The 19,817-nt window shown below is 39.3% G+C and overlaps 1 protein-coding gene across 1 annotated transcript in view; it reads right to left on the bottom strand.

Annotated features, from left to right (window-relative positions):
- LOC139732776 (RNA polymerase-associated protein LEO1-like) overlaps positions 1–14,941 on the bottom strand; it is a 29,776-nt gene extending 14,835 nt beyond the window's left edge. Inside the window, exons 1-6 of the mRNA XM_071643621.1 lie at positions 14,779–14,941; positions 5,905–6,246; positions 4,243–4,432; positions 3,704–3,963; positions 2,897–2,980; positions 957–1,078 (exon numbers count right to left, since the gene is read on the bottom strand). Of these exons, the coding sequence (XP_071499722.1) occupies positions 957–1,078; positions 2,897–2,980; positions 3,704–3,963; positions 4,243–4,432; positions 5,905–6,246; positions 14,779–14,836 (1,056 nt within the window). The 5' untranslated portion in view covers positions 14,837–14,941. The remainder of the gene's footprint in view (positions 1–956; positions 1,079–2,896; positions 2,981–3,703; positions 3,964–4,242; positions 4,433–5,904; positions 6,247–14,778) is intronic.
- Between the last annotated feature and the right edge of the window lie 4,876 nt (positions 14,942–19,817).

Genomic DNA, 19,817 nt, shown 5'->3' with positions numbered 1-19,817 from the left:
CTCGATGAAATTAAGCTGTAAGTTTTAAAAATTGCAGCTACATTCAATTTAAAAGTAATGGCGGTTGATCTGAAATTTTCTAAGTGTTTAACCACATGTTTTGGGGGTTTTTTTATTTACATTACCAGCATTTACTTTCAATTACTTGTCTTTATGTACTAACAATTTTCCATGCACCTCTCATTCAGCACAGCTTTGTATCGGAAAGCACTTGATAGTAAATTACATCTTGATCACTTAATCCTGTGGTGTTATTTCATGAACACAAAAACTGATTCATAAAATTGTACATCAATGTTGAGACCACTGATATCTGAAAAAATAAATGCCAGGTAAGTATGTCTCTATGAGTGCAGGGTACTAAATACATTCATTTTTTTCCCCTGATAAAGTGGATTGTACTAATGCCTAATTGGACAAGCAGGGAGCCAGTGTCTGAGGAGTGTTCATATGTCACACTCACCATCACACACAATCACTCCACAACACCTTCACACTCCACCTACAGAACATACACCATGTATTACTCCCAAACCGAACTAAGATTATTTCCCAATGAGTATTACTGTCATCTGAAAATGAAATCAATGAGATTTACACAATCATGTGACTTCATCTCGGAGCTTTGTTGAACAAAGTTAAGTGAGACAAGGTGCAGTTGAGGCACACTCATGTCTGACTAATACATATTCATTCCTATCTGTGCCATATTAGCATCATTTTAAAAATTGATGAACACGACATAAATGCACCACAGAAAACATCCCACTCCTGTAGGCATTTAAGAATGAGTCCCTGTGTTGCATCTGATTATTTTTTTTTTCAGATAATGTTCTTGTCTCTCTTGAGATTTCTGGGTCATGTTTACGATAAAACTTATACCTGTGTATTGTGCTTGTTGATAAAGTTAAGAAATGAAACTGCTACTTAAATAAATCTCAGTTGGTGATACTTACTGCAGGTTCCTGTGACTCTTCAATCTGGTTCACTATATCATCCAGGTTATCATCATCGTTATCATCATCATCATCAGAGATGTCTCCAGCATCACCAAACAAGTCTTCCTGTGTAGCATGTCCTACAAACAGGAAGTTGAACAAAGAGAACTGCATTACAGTCAGATAAAATAAGAGTGTGATCGACAACATTTCCTGCTGATAAAGGTATCTCTTTGTCACATGTAAAAGGAGCAAAAAGGAATTTACTGGTAACAATCTTGTGGCTTTCACTCAGTGGATTCCACAAGTAGGATATGACAAAAAATTAGTTCATTGAAGGAAAATCACAGATTAAAATCCAAGAACAAGAGATAAATTAGAACAAGAGAGGAGGGGGTCTCGCGCTAACCTGAGTATCCAAAGTTCACCTTCCATGCATTCTTGCAGATTCTTACCCAAGATCATTGGAAACTCGGGGTGGGGGGTGGGGGAGCTTTGAGAGATGGGGGCATGGTGTCCATTTGCATATTCCATCACACTGGCAAAACTACCTGCCAAGTACACTGTACTTAGAAAGTTGGACTATTCAGTTTGGAAAAAAATAGACTTGAAGCTCTATCACTTCTGATTCTAGAAAAGAATATCATTGAATATTCTTAATTTTGGAGGTTTGGACCCTTTAGGGTCCCCAAGGGGAGCATGGTGCCCATTTGAAGAATCGAGATCCTACCCCCCTAGGTATGCTACTTGCCAAGTTTGATGAAAGTTCATCAAGGGGTTTTCAAGAAGAATACGAACATGTACAATTTAGGTTCCCATTTGGACCCATTCCACCCCCATCCCTGGGTCACAAGGGGGGGGGGGGGGGGCACACCTGATTCTGTCATGAACAAACTTGAAACAGTCATCAATACATTAACTCAATATATTAGGTTAGCTCTATCACTTCTGGTTTTAGAGAAGATCTATAGAGATTCCCTAATGGGGGTGGGTTGGGCCCCCCTTCCCCTCCAGGTGGGGCATAGTGCCCATTTGAAGGAATTGAGATCCTGTCCCCCAAGGGATGCTACCTAACCTGCCAAGATCGGTGAAAATTCATCATGGGGTTTTCAAGAAGAAGATGAAAATGTATACTATACGCCCCATAAGGTCCCCCAGCCCCCCCCCCCCCCCCCCCCCCCCCCCCGGTCCCAAGGGGGACACCCCTGATTCGGCCATAAACAAACTTGAAACTACAGTCATCAATGTACTAACTCATAGTATTAACTTAGCTCTATCACTTCTGGTTCTAGAGAAGAAAATTTTTCAGATTCCTTAATTTTGGGGGGTTTGGGCTCCCTGGAGCCCCCATGCCAAGTTTGGCAAAAATCGGTCATGGGTTTTTCAAGAAGAAAATGTAAAAAATTTGCGCATGATGCATGATGCATGACGCACAACGCACGCCGGACAAAGAGCGATCGCAATAGCTCACTTGAGCCTTCAGCTCAGGTGAGCTAAAAACAAGAAATTTTTTTCAGTCTTGGAAGAGCTCTACATGTTTGTCATATGTCATGATGACATGTAATGACACTGTGCAAGCATCAACTATGAAACTTGGGAGGGGTCAATCACTTGAGAATCTAATGGAAAAAGAGCAATACATACATTTCTCTCCAGTTTTGTTTTTTGTTTTTTTAAATAGACAAATTGAAGCCCTTGTGTCATCTCTATACACATGCTGGAAAATGCTAATGATGCATCGAGTTGTATACTTTGTGACAAATCAATATGTTTTTACTTTTGATTTATCCACTGTGACAGTCTCAATTATCTTCTAAATGGCACTCTTTCAGAACATGACAATTCAAACTGTCATAATACAATTTTTGGCTATCTGTAAATTTACATAATGAATAAAGAAAAGCATGATAGACAAATCAATGAATAAATGCAAGGGGAAAATGAATGGAAGTACTTACCTATCTCTGCATCTTCTTCAACATCACTGTCAACTGCCACCTTCTTTTTTGGCTTTCTTCCAATGTTGTCATCACTGTCACTCCCTGTGTCACACAAGAGGCAGAATAGGACCATCCATGCATATATTCATTTATTGGGGTATATTTCACATTTCAAAAGACCCTTCTCCTTCATAGTACATAGTATAGTATAGTACACATGCCATGCCACATATTTACATCCAACATCAGTGTTTGCATGATGGCTACATTCTGTCCCAATATCCCTTGCAGTGCAGTAAAATTCTAATGTAAAATACATATCACAAGATATTAGTCACTTGACCCACAATATCAGCTGCAAATTAGGTCTTGTTGGTAATAGACTTAGACCTTTAGAAATGCAACTTTTCTATGTAATAAATATTGACAATAAAAGATAGGTTTATCCTTTCCAAGTTTCTTAATTCATACTGAAAGATAAGATATTGGGTAGCATCTACTTTTCAAGGAGTAACGCTAATCTTATATATCACTTCATATCAAATGCCTTCTGTATCACTGTATACGCCATATATTTAGCGAGTCTCAATTTTTGCGAATTGGGACTTCCCGACGATTTCGCGAGTGGTTAAATTCGCAATCATGGAGTACTATACTGAATGGAGAAATGTAAACGTGTGAGTCACATTCATATCAGGATCAGAGTCATTATTTTAGCATGTCTTTAATTTCGCAAATAGCTCCTGACTCGCCAAATTCACAAAAATAAAAACCTCACGAAATATTTGGTGTATACAGTACCAGCCAGTATACATTTGTACATACCTTCAGAAACAGTTGCTTGGTGTTCTTGTTCTTCCTCATCTTCTCGTTCTCCTCTTCCACCTTCCACTTCCTCATCATCTTGACTAATAAGGAGTCTGCTTTCACCATCACCTTCTTCCTCTTGTTCCATAGCTCCATCCTGTGAGTGTGCCTCTTCATCTTCTTCTTCTACATGATCTTCTTCCTTGTCTCTAGCTTCCATTTCTTCTTCCTCTTCCTCCTCCTCCCTATCACCGGCATCAATCTCCTCCTCCTCCTCCCTATCACCGGCATCAAGCTCCTCCTCCTCCTCTCTATCACCGGCATCAATCTCCTCCTCCTCCTCCCTATCACCGGCATCAATCTCCTCCTCCTCCTCTCTATCACCGGCATCAATCTCCTCCTCCTCCTCTCTATCACCGGCATCAATCTCCTCCTCCTCTCTATCACCGGCATCAATCTCCTCCTCCTCCTCTCTATCACCGGCATCAATCTCCTCCTCCTCTCTATCACCGGCATCAATCTCCTCCTCCTCTCTGTCTTCAGTCTCCATCTCTTGCTCCTGCCCCTCTTCTACTTCCTGCTCAGAATCTCCTTCTTCCTCTTCTGCCCTTATCTCTTCTTCCCTTTCTCTTCCTTCTTCCTCTGCATTAATTTCTTCCCCTTCCTCTTCAATCATTTCCTCGTACTCTCCTTCTCCGAGTTCCTCTTCTTGATCTTCTTCATGAAATTCTTCACCATCTTCAGCTTCTGAAATATGACATACAGTAACGACAGATATTTAAGGTGTCAAAACTTTACGATTGTGTCAGAGTGTCCTTATTGACATTACATTTTAAGAACAAATTCTATCAATGAGTGGTGATACTCATGATTGGGACCCTACCAAGCTTGTACCAATGAGTACAATTGTAAACTATCTGATGGATAAGTAGACACTTAAGCAAGTTTGTAAAGAAATAATACATGTAAGTCTAGAATATGGCATACTTGGTTAACAACAATGAGATCAGATAGTTTACCCACATTACATGCCATTCTAGTTTCTATCTAAAAGCAAAAAAAAAAAAAATACCTAACAAAACCACATTACAACAAACTGGAAAATGTTCTACCACAATATGTCTAATATACAAATGTATACTATTACAATATCATTTTGTATCCTCACATCTTTATGACATGATAATTGATCTTTATCATTCTAAGATGCAGAAAATTCTGGGTTCCAACATGTTACGTGTATTATAAAAGAGTCTAAATATGAAGACAATTTGGCTGAGTCTCACAAAGTGTAAAATGAATAAATATACCGGTGTACCCTGGTTGCAGACACTGATCATGATTACTTCAAGAACAGGTGTATTGGTGTGTCATACAATCTCCATGGACAAAGTATGTGTATCTAACATGTATGCACTAAGTTAGTACATGGAAGCAAAGACTTGACCCTGACTTCTTCAGTTTTGTACAACTAAAATTGATTTGGCCCATTTATCATTGCTACTGTAGGTCCACATTCAAAACTGCACTGTACTTTGAAATGATCTGGAATGAATCATTCTGAAGTTACAATGTAAATAGTAATTTTCTTTTAATTATCTAACCCAGAAATCTGGTGCCAAACTCTCTGACTTTGACCCAAATCTAATTTGTTCCAAATTCAAAAAGACAACTAACATACATATAGTATGTACCCATTTCATGCAATCTATATTCAAACATTTCTCTGATATCATATATAGAGTCTTAAAATATTTACTTGTATCTCAAGTGAAAACAAACAAAAATATGCAGTACCTTGTCTTTGTACTACTGTATACAATATGCCTTGTATGTATACACTATACATGATAACATTCTACCACCTACTTTGTGAATTAAAGTACATTTAAAATCTAAAGTATTAGATGGAAAGCACAAAGGCAGAAAAAAGTGGGCAGGGTAGTGGAGTGATTCTTTAGGATTAATGTTCCTACAAATCAAGTATATCATATCTCTGCTCTTTTGCCATCTCCATCTATGTTTTCATTTTTTTTTTGTATGTCTAATTATTGATACTACACATGGCTTTGAAGAAAAATATGTTTTCAATGTACATAATTGACAATCAAGACTATCTGTAATCAATGTCAGATCCAGAATAAAATATTTTTTTAAAAAAACTGAATTAACGTTATATGATGTCACATCATTACAGTAACAAAAGTCAATCTTCTTACCCTCTTGTTCAAGCTCCCCCTGGTCTACATCTGGAGACATTACATCTTCTCCTTCATCTTCTTCTTCAGCTACTTCTCCTTCCTCCATGTCATCTTCTCCATCATCATTGACATTTCTCTCTTCTTTCCCCTCTTCTTCCTGCTGTTCCTCTTCTTCTTCTTCCTCCTCCTCTATGAGTCCTTCATCAGAATGCCCTTCTTCTCCCTCACTGCCAGACCCAGGAGCTATCTCTTCTCCTTCCTCCTCTTCTTCTTCTTGTCCTTCCTCCTCACTTCTGTCTCCCAACTCAGAGTGACCCTGATCCCCATCTGACTGGACTTCTAACTCTTCATGGTCAGAACCTGTGTATACGAAAACAAATACAGTAAATACAAAATAGCCTGTCTATGCACGTGCCTCACAAAGCTAGAGATGTTCAGTACAGACGCACATATAGTGGTGGCAAACTCAGAAAATCCTGATGTTTATTGTATTATGTCAATGTCCAGTGAACAGCAAACAAAAAAATTTAATGTACAGTATTTCATAAACAGTGGCCCCACCTTAAGCGGAGGCTGGTTCCAGGTATACAACGAAGGCCCATATACACTTGTTAATCATCCCACATGAAATCCAGTATGTGGGGATTGTAAACATCTCTCCATGTGATTTTTTTTTTAAATCATAATTGTACGCTGAATCTACTTTGTATTCTGCCGTTTATCTGTTATATTGTATGCATGGACTTCCAGAATAACATCCACTGGCTGAGCAAGTTCCTTTTATCAATGTGTTGAAATAAAATTAAAATAATGAACCATGAGCAGTATCTAAACTCACATCCATGGCAATAAGTTTCTAAGCACTACGACACCCAGAAACACAACAGCAACATGAAGATGGCACAGTAATCTGATAAGTTTGGACACATGCATCAAAGGAATTGTACGCCTTCATTCAGTTTGATCCACAAAATAACTGTTTTCAGAGATACCGTAACCTTGAGAAATACATAGCACTGCAACTACCTTGAACGTGATTCCCCTTTACAATTTGAGCGAAAAACATACATGTACAATTATAAGTACATTATGATCCCTGCGAAATCCCTGTGATTATTTCTAAGTATTAAATGTATCATTTTAGACATTAATGATGGACAATGGAAGTGTTTCCATCAAAATATGCCCCAAGAAAGGAAGATTGTGGTTCCAATGAAGCGGTGAAAATCACAGGTACACTGTACAAGTGTACATACAGCACGTGGTTTATTACGTGTATATCAGCATGTACCTTTTAGACAGCTTTACTTGTACTTTTCTACAATTTTTGTCACTCCATTCTCATCATCTTTATTACAGTGGATTTAAAATCAATAGCAAAAATGACTGATTGGGGAACTTTAGATTGAACATCAATTGCTTTGAAGTCTTGGTACATCGGTACAGTCAGCGGCAGCATGATGCATGACATCGCTACATGTACCTTGTTTACCCTGTATGCTATACAAGGTACGATTGTAGATACTTGAATGCAGTTCAAGAAAACAGCGCTACTCAGAGAATATGCATGCTCTTTAATAGTTGCGATATGGATATAAATTGTTTGCTGATGTTGTGTGTTGATGTGCTGGGCGGCAGCACTGCTTGCTATGTGCTGATTTGCAGCCCTACACTGTACAAAGTTGTAGCTACAACTACATGTGTAGCAGCCACAGTCCTGATATAAGAAGACTCCATCATACCGTTATTATTGATCCTAATCTATCCAAAATCCCCTATTAAATCTACTCAACTAATTGCCCCATCATACATCATCCTTGGACCAAGTTTGGGGAAAGCTGCTCCATTCAGTTTTGAGTTATCACATAAACAGATAAATTTTAGGATTTGACCTTGATCTTTGACCTTTGACCTCTGTCCGATTTCACTCAAAAATCAATCAAGTAATTGTCCCACCAAACATTATCCTCCGACAAAGTTTGGTGAAATTTGCTTGATCCAGTCTTGAGTTATCGCTTAAACAGATACAATTTCATGATTTGACCTTGACCTTTGACCTTTGGCCGATTTCACCCAAAATCTAATCAAGTAATTGCCCTATCATATTTTATACTTGGACCAAGTTTGGTTAAATTCCAGTCAATATTACTCAACTTATCGCGTAAACGAATGCGGATGGACGTACGGACGGACGGACGGACAACCCGAAAACATAATGCCTCCGGCACCACTTCGGGGCGGAGGCATAAAAACTTGAATGCATAGTTGCTCTAACAAAAACACTATGATTTGACTGGTTCATGAATAAGGATGCCACAATTGCACATCAATTGCAGGTAAAAAATGTCTGTTCACATCTGATTTTGTCACATCCACAAGGAGTTTCTTGCATTCATACATTGTAACTTGAAAATATGTGGACCCTTGTGTGCAGTGATTTGTGTTCTAAAAATGTGACTGTTCTATGTGGTTCTTGCAAACAGAGTAGGCCCTACTGCTTAACAATTACCAGTTGATGATAAAGATGAATATTTGGAATTCTGTTCTAAATTTCAGCATCACGTCCACCATGTTGGATCCAATTTACTCTGAAAAACATTCAGAATCCAATGAACATAGTGTACATGTTGTCAGCTAAAAAAAACTTATACATGTACTTTGATCGTACAGTGTATGTAAGCTGATAAAAATTTCAATAATGGTTTGAACTATTACTATCAAGTATGAATTTAAGAAGATTGAAAATGTCCATTCACATCTTCAATCCGTCACATCCGCCACATGGGATTTCAGGCATTCATAACTTTTACAGCACATGAGCCCTTACCAGCAGTGAGTTGTGAATTTATAGAATATAGTATTCTCGGTGGTTTTGCATGCAAAATCATTTGTTATATGCAAGGTGTGTACAAAACAAAATACCAAGGAAATTGGTGTTCCGTTCACATGTCACATCCGCCACTATTGGCTATTACTGATGTCATTTATGCTGGAAACAAAACTTTCTTGTGAAACATAATTTGTTTCTTAGTGTGAACTGACTTGTGCTGACTATTCTTTGGGTAATCATTTGCCTTACATGTATTTCTGTTGTTTATTGGTCAACGTGTAAAATGTCCGTTCACATCTGTTTTTTGTCACATCCACCATATCTTCCAGCTGAAATTTTAAATGTAAAAAGATGGACACTCACAATGTTAGTAAAGTGTGTGTATGTGCCCCAACATAAGTATTACCTCCATGAAATATTACACACCCTGAAGGAGGAAGTGTAAAACAACAGAAACTTTTTGAAGTCATATACTCTATTTTACACTATATTTTTTATTCAAAGTGGTACAATTTTCCAATAAAACCAAATAAGAACACAAAATCTGGCACCAAGTTTGCTTAAATATCACTTAATCATGTTACAGTTTCAAATTACCTGTTGGACACATAGTGCTTCAGCTCTGTCCATGACATTATAGCACTATCTTTCATCAAAATTACCTTCATCTCCAATAGAATCATTCATGGTATCAAATATTGCAATAATAATTAAGCTCAGGCATTACATTTTCCATTAAATTCACATTCTTAGGAATAAAAAATCATGACATTCTATCTCTACAAGAGAACTTGAAATTTTGACACCTAGGTTGACAAAAAGTGGCGCCTAACTGAAACGGGCCTACTACAATACGAAGTGCAGAGGGACTAAAACCTCGGATAAAATCTTTCACTGGGCTCTTAAAACATATATATTGTAAATCGATTTCCACGTCTCTGATTGTAAGTATCTTATCTAACACTCAACAGTATGGCTATGAATTTCATTGTAAAATCCTGTATTTTGGTCTCTGGTCACCAAAATACTAAGCCATATAGAACTCTAGGTGGTACATCAATACTTTTTTAATAGCAATAGCCATAGGGCTGCAATGCGACCCCGACTCGGTATGGCCTACGGGTACGGGTTGGGGTCGCTGGTGCGGTTAGGCAGGGCTATGTCTAGGCCTTAGAGTCTAGGCCTACATGCTCTTTTTTTTTTTTTGCACACGGTCAAACCTTAACATGTTACATGGGGTTGGTGCCAGCTGCCAGTGACGCTGACATGACGACCGGTCCTAAGTATAGGCAAGTATGGTATTACCGGACACGCACATTTTTGCGTACTAATGACATTCTGTACGCCCGAGACTTCGTAGATTAGCCTAACAGAACTTTGTGTGGACCGAAATCGCAAAAAACGCGACATAAAAATGTAAAAACACAAAGAAATTCACATTTTACCTCAAATTTTCATATAGTTGAGTGACCCGCACCTCGTCATAGTTAATATTTATGCATGTTTGAATCACATTTCACGACTGAAATTCTATGAAATCCCACTCACATACATGCAGGAAAAATGCTGAAGATTCCAATAATAGGACCAAAAGTTCACTGATCGATATCGGAAATTTGTAGCTATCGTCCTCAAACGCGAACGATGCGGAATAGTTGTGCGCCAAGGGGCCCGTAACTCGTAATCCGCGCGTGCAGCTCCCATAGACAAGACATTGACAAGGTACTGCATCGACGATTGTTAGCAAAAATTGAGTCTTTCGGCATTGCTAATCCTTTGCTTGATTGGCTGAAATCCTTTCTTCTTGGGAGGAAGCAGCGTGTTTGTGTTAATGGTGCTGTCTCATATTGGGATGATGTCATTAGTGGTATTCCCCAGGGAAGTGTCCTTGGTCCTATGTTGTTTGTTATGTATATTAATGACCTTCCCGAGCAGGTAACTTCCAGTAGTATTTATTTGTTTGCTGGTGACACGAAAATTTTTTAACATGTTACTTCCAATAGAGATGCTGTGTTTCTGCAAAAAGATCTTGATTGTCTTATTTCTTGGTCGAATAAGTGGCTTCTTAGGTTTCACCCCCAAAAATGTTGTGTTCTTACGGTTGGCAACCAAGACAACTTGTATGATTACACTATGAATATTGAAAATACTGTACATTACCTTTCACACGTAGATTCATGCAAGGACCTACATAGAGTCACGGTTGATTCTAAACTTAAGTTTGAACAACATTTTCAGGAACAAATAAACAAAGCCAATAAAATTATGAATTTAATAAGACACACATTTGTTTATCTAAATAAAGACAATTTTTTATTGTTATACAAAGCTTTGGTAAGACCTCATTTAGAATACACCCATGCGGTATGGAGTCCTTATTTGAAAAAACATATATTAGCTTTAGAAAATGTCCAACGGCACCTCAGACTTTCAACTTTAGCATACCGCAGGGCAAGAGGTGACCTGATTGACGTTTTTAAATCATTTCATAAATATGATCAGGAAGTAGTGCCTGATTTGGGTTTAATAAAAAAATGTACAAGAGGACATACACTACTCAAAAAAAGTTAAGGACCACTTTTTAATGTGTGTATACAATTTTCAAACCGGGTGTTGTATTTCTAGAAATACCCGAATATGGCTGTCTTGAATCTCCTCAAACACCCTGTAACAATTTCACACATGGGTGGTTTCAGTTGTTGCATGATGTCTCTCGCATTATTGCATATCCTGAAAAGTGGGCCCATTGTGAAGTGGTACAAATGTGTACAAATGTGTACGTTTTAAAAAGTGGTCCTTAACTTTTTTTGAGTAGTATAGTAAAAAGTTATATATTTTTCGTTCACATACCACTACAAGAAGAAACTCATTTTACATGCGTATCAGGAAACCATGGAATACAATGTGTAGTTTACCAAGAAATTTAATACAGTGTAGATGCATCCAGTGTCTTCAGTTTTGAAGTTGGTTTGGATAAATTCTGGGACAATAAACCCATTAAATTTAAGTTCGACGCCACGCCACCTGGTCATGACCCAGCTCATCTCAAGGACTAAACCTGGATCTGAATACAGAGGTTCAGCCTGCGTTCAGAATCTTCCATAGGTATCCATAGGTATAGGTATAGACAAAGCACATAAACTAGAAGTAGAGTCTAAATTGCAGATTTATTTACCATGTCAATGTCAAAAGGTGAACTTCCAAAGGCATGGAAGAATGCTAATGTTTCTCCAATTTATAAGCAAGGAGATAAGAAGAAACCAAATAATTATCGGCCGATGAGTTTGACTAGTAATATTTGCAAGCTAATGGAAACCATTGTCAGAGACAAAATTGTACAACACATGGACTCAAATCTGTTATTTACAGAGGAGCAATATGGTTTTAGGAAAGGAAGAATCTGTGGTGCACAGCTATTATCTGTGCCAGAAACATGGACAAAAGTACACTGTATTAGACAGTGATGGAAACATCGATTGTATATTCAGATTATAGTAAGGCGTTTGACAGTGTACCTCACGAACGACTGATTAGGAAAGTAGAAGCGTACAGGATCACTGGGAATCTTTTGAAGTGGATTAAGTCTTTTTTAAGTGAAAGATCACAACGAGTGGTGGTCAATGGTGTTTCATCTTCACAAACTGCGATATCTAGTGGAGTCCCATACGGTAGCGTTCTGGGGCCGATTTTGTTTCTGTTGTACGTAAACGACCTTCCTGATGTGTTATTAAGTGGCAGATGTGAAGTTAAGCTTTTTGCTGATGATACCAAGTTGTATTCACAGATATATGACAATGATGATGTACTGAATCTGCAAGCTGATCTAACCAGAGTGATGGAATGGTCAAAAAAGTGGCAGCTTCCTTTTAACCAGGAAAAGTGTAAAGTTATTCATTATGGAAGGAATAACCCATGTGTCAATTATACAATGGATGAATCAAACCCGCCCATCCCAGTAGCTACATATGTAAAAGATCTTGGAGTTAATTACGACAAGAAGTTAAATTTTACTCATCATGTGGACACAATTTGTACTGCAGCGAATCGTAGGATCGGAATTATTAACCATGCATTTTCTACTTTCAATGAGAAAGGATTTATTCAACTGTACAAGTCTATTGTTAGACCAACATTAGAATATTGTTCGTCGGTGTGGCATCCTCACTGGAAGAAGAATATTGTAAAAGTAGAGAATGTACAGCATCGAGCTACCAGAATGATACGTCCACTCAGACCTTTGAGTTATGAAGCAAGACTTAAACATTTGAAATTGCCTTCATTGGCATATAGACGGCATAGAGCTGATATGATACAGATTTTGAAGACTGTGAATGGGATTGATGATATGAAGTCTTCAGAGTTTTTTGAGTTCTCAGTTGGAGGAAGGACGCGTGGTCATAAATTTAAGATACTGAAGAAACATGTAAAGTCCAAAGTGGGACAGTGCTCCTTCTCTCAAAGAGTTATTAGTGAGTGGAATAAGTTGCCATCATTTGTAGTTGACAGCCCATCCGTGAATAGTTTCAAGTCTAACCTAGAGAGGTTCTGGAGTCAAGACAAGAACACAACCCCGAAGGGATATTTTTTTGTCCATGTAATACTGCACAGCGCCTAACAAAAAGTTATTAATGTCATGTAATGACGACACTGAGGGGCAAATAAGTTAAGTCTAACTTTACGCCCACATCCAAGGTATGTTATCCAAGGTATGTTAAATACTCTAACCAGTTGTCGATTTCTCACAAGGTTTTATTGCGTTAACTGTTCGAAATGTTCAAGACAGACATTTTACCGTAAAATACGAAATTTGAGCCTCATTTGCCGATTTTTTTCTTTGTCATCCGCTTGGTGAGAATGTGTACGGCGATTTGTGGGATGAATTGTGATTCTGGTGCAAGGACTAGGTGCGAAAGACCTCGATTATTCGATTACGAAAATCGCGTCCGATAATACAATGCGATTTTGCACCGCGCAAAAATCAATTATTTTTAGAGGGGTACCGTATGTTTGAAGCATATTTTCTTTAAACTGGAACGAACAACTGACATAAGTTAATTGGCTGAATTCGTAATTTCCAGGAGTCTGTGAATAAGTGGTGTTATTTTTAGCCGAAATTTCATCCTCTGAGTACGGAATTCAAAGCCACGAAAAAAAGCGTCCGGTAATTGGATTTACGGCAAAATCGTGAAATAGGCCCCACCGCAGTGCGCGTGCACCCGTGCGATGCTACGCTGTGGAAATCGGCCCCACCGCCGTATGCATCTCGCGTAAACGCCGTTTGGTGGGGCCGTATTCACGAGTATTATACTGTGGAAGAAAGCCCCACCGCCGTGCTTATCTACCGATGAACGCCACACGGTGGGGCTGAATTCACGAGTATAAACAGGCGAGCCGCCGTAGTATTTAACACCCTACATGACATGTATCACCAAGCATTGTGGGACCGGACAGGTTGTGGGACCGGATGCGTATTGTAAGTGCGTGTACAGTACTGTAAGTGCGTCTATAATGAAAATGACGCAGTGAAAGTCTCACAAGGTGTTACGAGTTATTTATACACACATATGTCATATTAGGCCAATTCGATCGAATGTTCAATAGCGTCGATCGTACGGCGAGAATGTAAACACCGTGCACGCTCGCTCCCCATACATTTCCCGTACAAAATCAACGCGTGCACAACTCTCTTTGATACATTCGTACATGGAGTCACTTTGAAGGGGAAAATCCAACGATTTAGCAGGTTAATTCTCACGCCGTTTTCAGAGTATATTGTCTAGTATATGAGGAGTCTATATCAAGTCTTTGAGGTAAAGAAGGGTGCATATTCTATGTAAAATAGGTAAGTTTTCACGCGCGAACTTAAGTGTCCGGAAACACAACCCCCCATCATACAATGTAAGTTTACCTACAAAAATAGACATACCGCGGGACTAAGGCTTTGGTACTTGTACGTGAAACACATTAGCCTAAATTTCCTACACTTCACTTGTAATGCACGTTTATTTCCAACATGACGCCCAGATACAACATAGTCTTCCCTTCATATCGTTTCTACATACTTTGAAGCTCCCCTTCACTCTCTGCCTCACTCCTCGAAAGTCCTTCTTCTTCCGACATGGTCAGTGCATCTGTCAGGTTCACCACTGTGAAATCTGGGGGATTAGGGGTATGGTAGTAGGCCTAATCTTTGTACCAAAGACTTTCCACGCACAGAGTTCTTTGTGCACTGTGTACTTCGCGAGTACGTACTCAGCATGCATGCAGCTGCAAAGAGTACAGCAGTATGCAGTGGATGCGAGTCGCTGCGATTGATCACTAGTTGTGTACTTGTGTGCAATTCGCAAGTCGATGGATCTCCCTACGACGTTCCCACTCACTGTCACGATTGGCGCTTGAAATCGCAATCTTGGTACCGGTACACTGATCGTATAGGATGATCTTTCAAGAGGTCAATCGTGGTAATCGCGTTAATTAAGTGTAGAAAATCAGCGGTTCAAAAATTGTCTACGATCAACAAGATTAATTTTTAATCGTGATCATCGCATCAGATCATCTTGGATTGTAACAAAACGCACCGGATCTCACCTAATCGTGCTTCTTAATCGTGTTGTATGATCAAAATAAACTTTATCACTTCCCTTCTGCTCATTTTTTGCACATTTCCCTTTATATTTTACTCCTGTCGCGGGCAGGTCATATTTTGTATTCCACAAGGTGGTAGCCTGCATATTTAGATTATCATTTCCAAATGATTGATTGTGTGATTGTATGAGCATTTTATTACCATTATTTATTAGGTGCCCGTGGGCTTATATTATATTGAAGTTGTCTATCATTTCGGGAGATTAATATTGTATTATTATTGTTATCATTTACCATTATATAGAGACAGGCGCGCCGGCCGGAAGCAGTTTTGGATTGGGGGGGCAAACGTTGGAGGGGGCTCAAGATTAGACCATGCATATGTTACACAATATACACATACACACACACACACACACACACACACACGCACGCACACACATCTATTATTTATAGATATATATATGTATATATATACATATATATATATATATATATATATATATATATATATATGTGTAAAGTGGCGTACGGTGGGTCGAAACATGGGGGGAACCATAAAGTAATTTTGACGGTCTGTATGCTTAAGTGCGTGTGTGCGTGAGCAATAATGGGACTACAATACATTACGGAATGTGATACATTCAATAACGCAGTCATTGAGGAACATTGTAAGTTTTCCTTATACATGGATTATGGAATGACGGTGTGAAACGATCGACAAATTATATACTGTCAGCAACATAAGGTGAATGGCATAACAATAAAATGCGAGCGAGCGAAGCGAGCGAGCTTGAAAATTTTGATATTTTACAGTTCCAAAACTGGAGTTTTAATTGTAGCTACATATTTCGCTTTGAAATAAATGGGGGCGCATCGGGCGCAACTGCTGGCAATTATTGGCAGCAACATTAGGAGAATGGCATAACGATTCAATGCGAGCGAGCAAAGTGAGCGAGCTTGAGAATTTTGACATTTTACAGTCCAAAAACTCCCGTTTGTAGCTATATCTTTCGCTTTGGAAATTAAGGGGGGGCCAATCGGACGCAACTGCTGGCAATTACTGGCAGCAACATTAGGAGAATGGCATAACGATTCAATGCGAGCGAGCAAAGTGAGCGAGCTTGAGAATTTTTACATTTTGCAGTCCAAAAACTCCCGTTTGTAGCTATATCTTTCGCTTTGGAAATTAAGGGGGGGCATCGGACGCAACTGCTGGCAATTACTGGCAGCAACATTAGGAGAGTGGCATAACGATTCAATGCGAGCGAGCGAAGCGAGCGAGCTTGAAAATTTTTACATTTCACAGTCCCCAAACTCCCGTTTGTAGCTATTTATCTTTCGCTTTGGAAATTAAGGGGTGGGGGCATCGGGCGCAACTACTGGCAATTACTGTCAGCAACATTAGGAGAATGGCATAGCGATTCAATGCGAGCGAGCGAAGCGAGCGAGCTTGAAAATTTTGACATTCTAGAGTCCAACAACTGCCGTCGTAGCTATGTTTTTCGCTTTAGAAATTAAGGGGGAGGCGCACCGGGCTCAACTGCTGGATGCGAGTGAGCGAAGCGAGCGAGTTTGAAAATTTTGACATTTTACAGTCCAAAAGCTGCCGTTTGTAGCCATATTTTTTCCCTTTTATTCATATATAATCATATTTATTTTATTTTCTTTGTTTATTCATTTATTTTTATCATCATTATTACTACTTTTTTTTTTGGGGGGGGGGGCTTTTTGGGGGGGCAAAAATGCGTTTTGCCCCCCCCCCCCCCACTTTTTGGATTGGGGGGGGGGGCGGCCGCCCCCCCCCCCCCCTGCCCCCCACTTCCGGCGCCTATGACAGGCACACAACAGCAACAAAAACAGTTCCCCCTAATCTAAATGGCGTAATTAAAAGGAAAATCGCCAAAACAAAACAAATCAAAATCTTGGCAATGGTATGTCTGCACGTAGTGTTCTATTGACTAACGTCAGTATATAAAAGTGAGAATAATTTCCTGAATCCTGCATGAGCGAGCACACATCAAGTGCATGCAATAGTAGTAACTAGAGTATTTTTTGTGGGGGAGGGGAGAGAAGAGGGGTCTGTGAAGCACTGTGTTTCTCGTGTATGATAAAGTACTGAAAACAATTATTGTGTCACCATCCATCGTTTGAATACCTCACACCTATAATACTGTATCCTGACACTTTTCATGTTTAACATTTTTTTATGGTTGGTTGAGCACAAATTTAGAGGAAAATAGCTATGGTCAATCCCCATTAAAATGCAAAACCTATCTAGCTTATTGAAATAATTGACATCAGATAGTAGTACGGCCTAACCAACATTTAACAGCACATGCTGAGTGAACATAATGTAAGAAGGAGTATAGATGTGTCCTGGTTGGGTGGGCCGTGCACACTTAAAAGATAGAGCAAGAAATGCAAAAAGTGCTATTAATATCGCATAAAGGGGGAGGATGACATCATGGATGATAAAATAACGACGCCACTGAAGCATTCGCCAGAAGCCGAATGTTTCACATACGCAACAAAATCAACTTCTGCATGTGACATTTAAAAGTATGACAATTGTCGTAAATGTGGTTACTTCATACATGACTTTAAAGATCACTCTCATTTTCTCACCCCTGCCAAATAATTTTGCTTAAACATTTTTCATTAAAAAAGTGGCATCATTTTGATCAGGGGAGTCACTTTTCTGTTGCGTGTATATTGTAGTTAGATTAAACATTGTTAAGTAAAATAATAAATCAAGCCAAAACCAAACCAAACTTCCAATACCCTCCCCGATAAGATAGACATTTTGAAATAAGAAGGCATATAATTAGGTATGATACACTACGTGAATTATAGACACACAAGCAGTAGGCCTACTATTGATTCGGTCAACATTCTTATACGGGGTATTGAGGGTATATTAACCATATTATGTTAATTAGTATTCAGAACATGTCATCCTCATTTTAGATTCCATTTCATTATTTTATCTTGTACATGTATTTCAGATGAAGGCGCAAACATTTTTGTCTCGCATGTTGTTGTTTTTTTTTTTTCCTGCGGGTGAAGATGGCAATGATCTGATCTAAAATGTCTGTTTTTCGGGGGAGGGTGAGCATGTCATAATTTGTCAATTTCTTTAGAATAACTTAGAGGAGGGACTATCTTAGGTTATGGCTCGTCTGGGTGCTGCTTGCCTTCTTCCTCTCTGATGATAATGTAGGTACATTGTATTTCGCAATTCTATACATGTCACGTTGTCATCATCCTCAACCTGTCGACCCTTGCCACCATCAATAGTTGTGGGTAGTCACTATGCAGAAGCTAGGGAAACAAGTCCATTGTCAACCGGACTATGATTTTCCCATTCAAGTCCAATCGTAGGCCAAAATAAAAATGGTGGTCGCTTTCGATCCAGATCGTGAAAATAATCGTATCCTATCTCAACAGAGCGCATCGGTTCGCGGTAGTATCGAACGTATCAGAACGTAGCTGCACGTACCAGATCGGAGATCCCGATCGTAATGATTGCGTTAGATCGGTAGCAATCGTGCACTCAATTTGGATAATCCTATCGGATTGTATCTGAACGGGAGACCAGGACCCCTTCATAAAAAGTTGATATGATAGCAACTCTTGCAGGAATGGCAATTGTCATAACAACGACAAGAATCCAGCTTCCAGAATTGGCTGTTGCTATATGGGAAGTTGCCATTTCAGCAAGAGTTGCTATCCTATTAACATCTTTTATGAAATGAGCCCGGATCATGACAGATCGTATTACTTGGAATACACCAATCGTGTCTATCGTGAACGCATCCAAGCATTGCTTCTCGTATCCGCTCGCGTTATCTCGTATCCAAACGTGAAATTTCAGATGAGTTGAACAAAACTTCCACGATCGGTTACGAATGGCCAATCATGGCGTTCGTTAAGCGGGGTTCCCACTATCGTACGATTTATTACGAACGCCACGATTGGACATTCGTAACTACTCGTGGAAGTTTCGTTGAACTCGTCTGAAATTTCATGTTTGGATACGAGGTTATGCGAGTCACGTGTTGCTTCGCTTGGATGCAACATCATCACGATTGGTCTATTTCAAGCAATACGATCTGTCTGGATCTGGTCTCCCGTTCAAATACGATCCGATAAGATTGTCCCGATTGAGTCCATGATTGGTTCCGATCTACCACTATCATTACGATCATGATCCCCGATTGGTGCGTGCAGCTACGTTCTGATACGTTCCAATACGAATACCGCGAACCAATGCGGGCTGTTGAGATAAGATACGATATCTTTCACGATCGGGATCAAAAGCGACCCCCATTCAAGGTGCGATTGGACCCGAATGGGAATATTATAGTCCGGCTGACGATGGATTTCATTGTTTCCTTAACTTCTGCAGAGTGATTATAGGCCTACTATCCACAACCATTGATGATGGCAAGGGTTGACAGGTTGAGGATGATGAGAACGTGACCTTTGCAGTATTGCGAATGACGATTACGTT

The sequence above is a fragment of the Diadema antillarum genome, unplaced genomic scaffold (genome assembly GCF_040938485.1).
Source record: "Diadema antillarum isolate AM-2024a unplaced genomic scaffold, OU_Dant_1.0 seq00000447_RagTag, whole genome shotgun sequence".
Classification (NCBI taxonomy): Eukaryota; Metazoa; Echinodermata; class Echinoidea; order Diadematoida; family Diadematidae; genus Diadema; species Diadema antillarum.
Note: the sequence above shows the minus strand (reverse complement) of the source record. Positions and strands in the feature narration are given on the sequence as shown.